An 873-nucleotide genomic window follows, 5' to 3' on the forward strand; every position below is an offset into this window, starting at 1 on the left:
GTCTATTGTCATTTTTCACAGACGTGATTTACTAACCCCTTTTAGCAGTTAAAAAAAAAAAGAAGAAAGGAGAAAACAAAAAGTAAGATAGCATCAAACGTGTGCATTCATCCAATGACTGGCTGTAGTTCAATTTAAGGGAATAAACCAATGATTATTAAAATATCAAATCTTTGTAACATAAAATAGTATCCTTTTGCCCCAAAGTGAGCTATATTTTAAAATAAATGTAAATGGTTAGTAATATAAGCAGGATGCCACAGTGAGTTTATTGAACCACCAAGCAAGACAGAGTCTATGATTATTCTCAAACTAAAATGGGAACAGCGTGGTGGTAGATCCGATTTATACAACAGCCCTGCACTTGAAAGGTCAGCAGTAATGGTTGTTATTTTATAAGAAGCTGTCCATTTCAACTTATAATAACATTACACAACATCATTTGGTACTAATTTTTTAAAAGTAATTGATTAAACATATTTGTGGGGTATAGAGTTGAATATCAATACCTGTGTGCAATGTGTGATGATCAAATCAGGATCATTACCATGTTCATCATTATAAAACATAATCACGTAATCATCTATGTTTCAAATCTATATTTGCCTATAAGTGAATTTATATGGATGCAAGGCTTAATTTTTTTTCCTTCTAAACTTGAAATTAGTAAAATAAATTTTCTCTTTCTCCCTTTCTTTCTGTTTTCATCACAGTTATTAAAAAAGAAAGGAACTTCTGCATTTCTTCAAAGACTGGAACGAGGATATCCAGTTACTACAGCATCACAGCTCAGGGTTAGTGAAGTTTTCACATTTCAAATACTTAATGTGTATTTATATCAACTATACAGGGTTTCTGTAGAACTTTTTTCCC

General features: G+C 31.4%; 1 protein-coding gene across 1 annotated transcript in view; it reads left to right on the plus strand.

Moving 5' to 3' along the window:
* MYO16 (myosin XVI) overlaps positions 1–873 on the plus strand; it is a gene marked incomplete at both ends in the record, with an annotated part of 268,499 nt that overhangs the window by 144,518 nt on the left and 123,108 nt on the right. Inside the window, one exon of the mRNA XM_008589028.1 lies at positions 714–794. Within this exon, the coding sequence (XP_008587250.1) occupies positions 714–794 (81 nt within the window). The remainder of the gene's footprint in view (positions 1–713; positions 795–873) is intronic.

This window comes from Galeopterus variegatus, unplaced genomic scaffold (genome assembly GCF_000696425.1).
Source record: "Galeopterus variegatus unplaced genomic scaffold, G_variegatus-3.0.2 Scaffold5165, whole genome shotgun sequence".
Taxonomy (NCBI): Eukaryota; Metazoa; Chordata; class Mammalia; order Dermoptera; family Cynocephalidae; genus Galeopterus; species Galeopterus variegatus.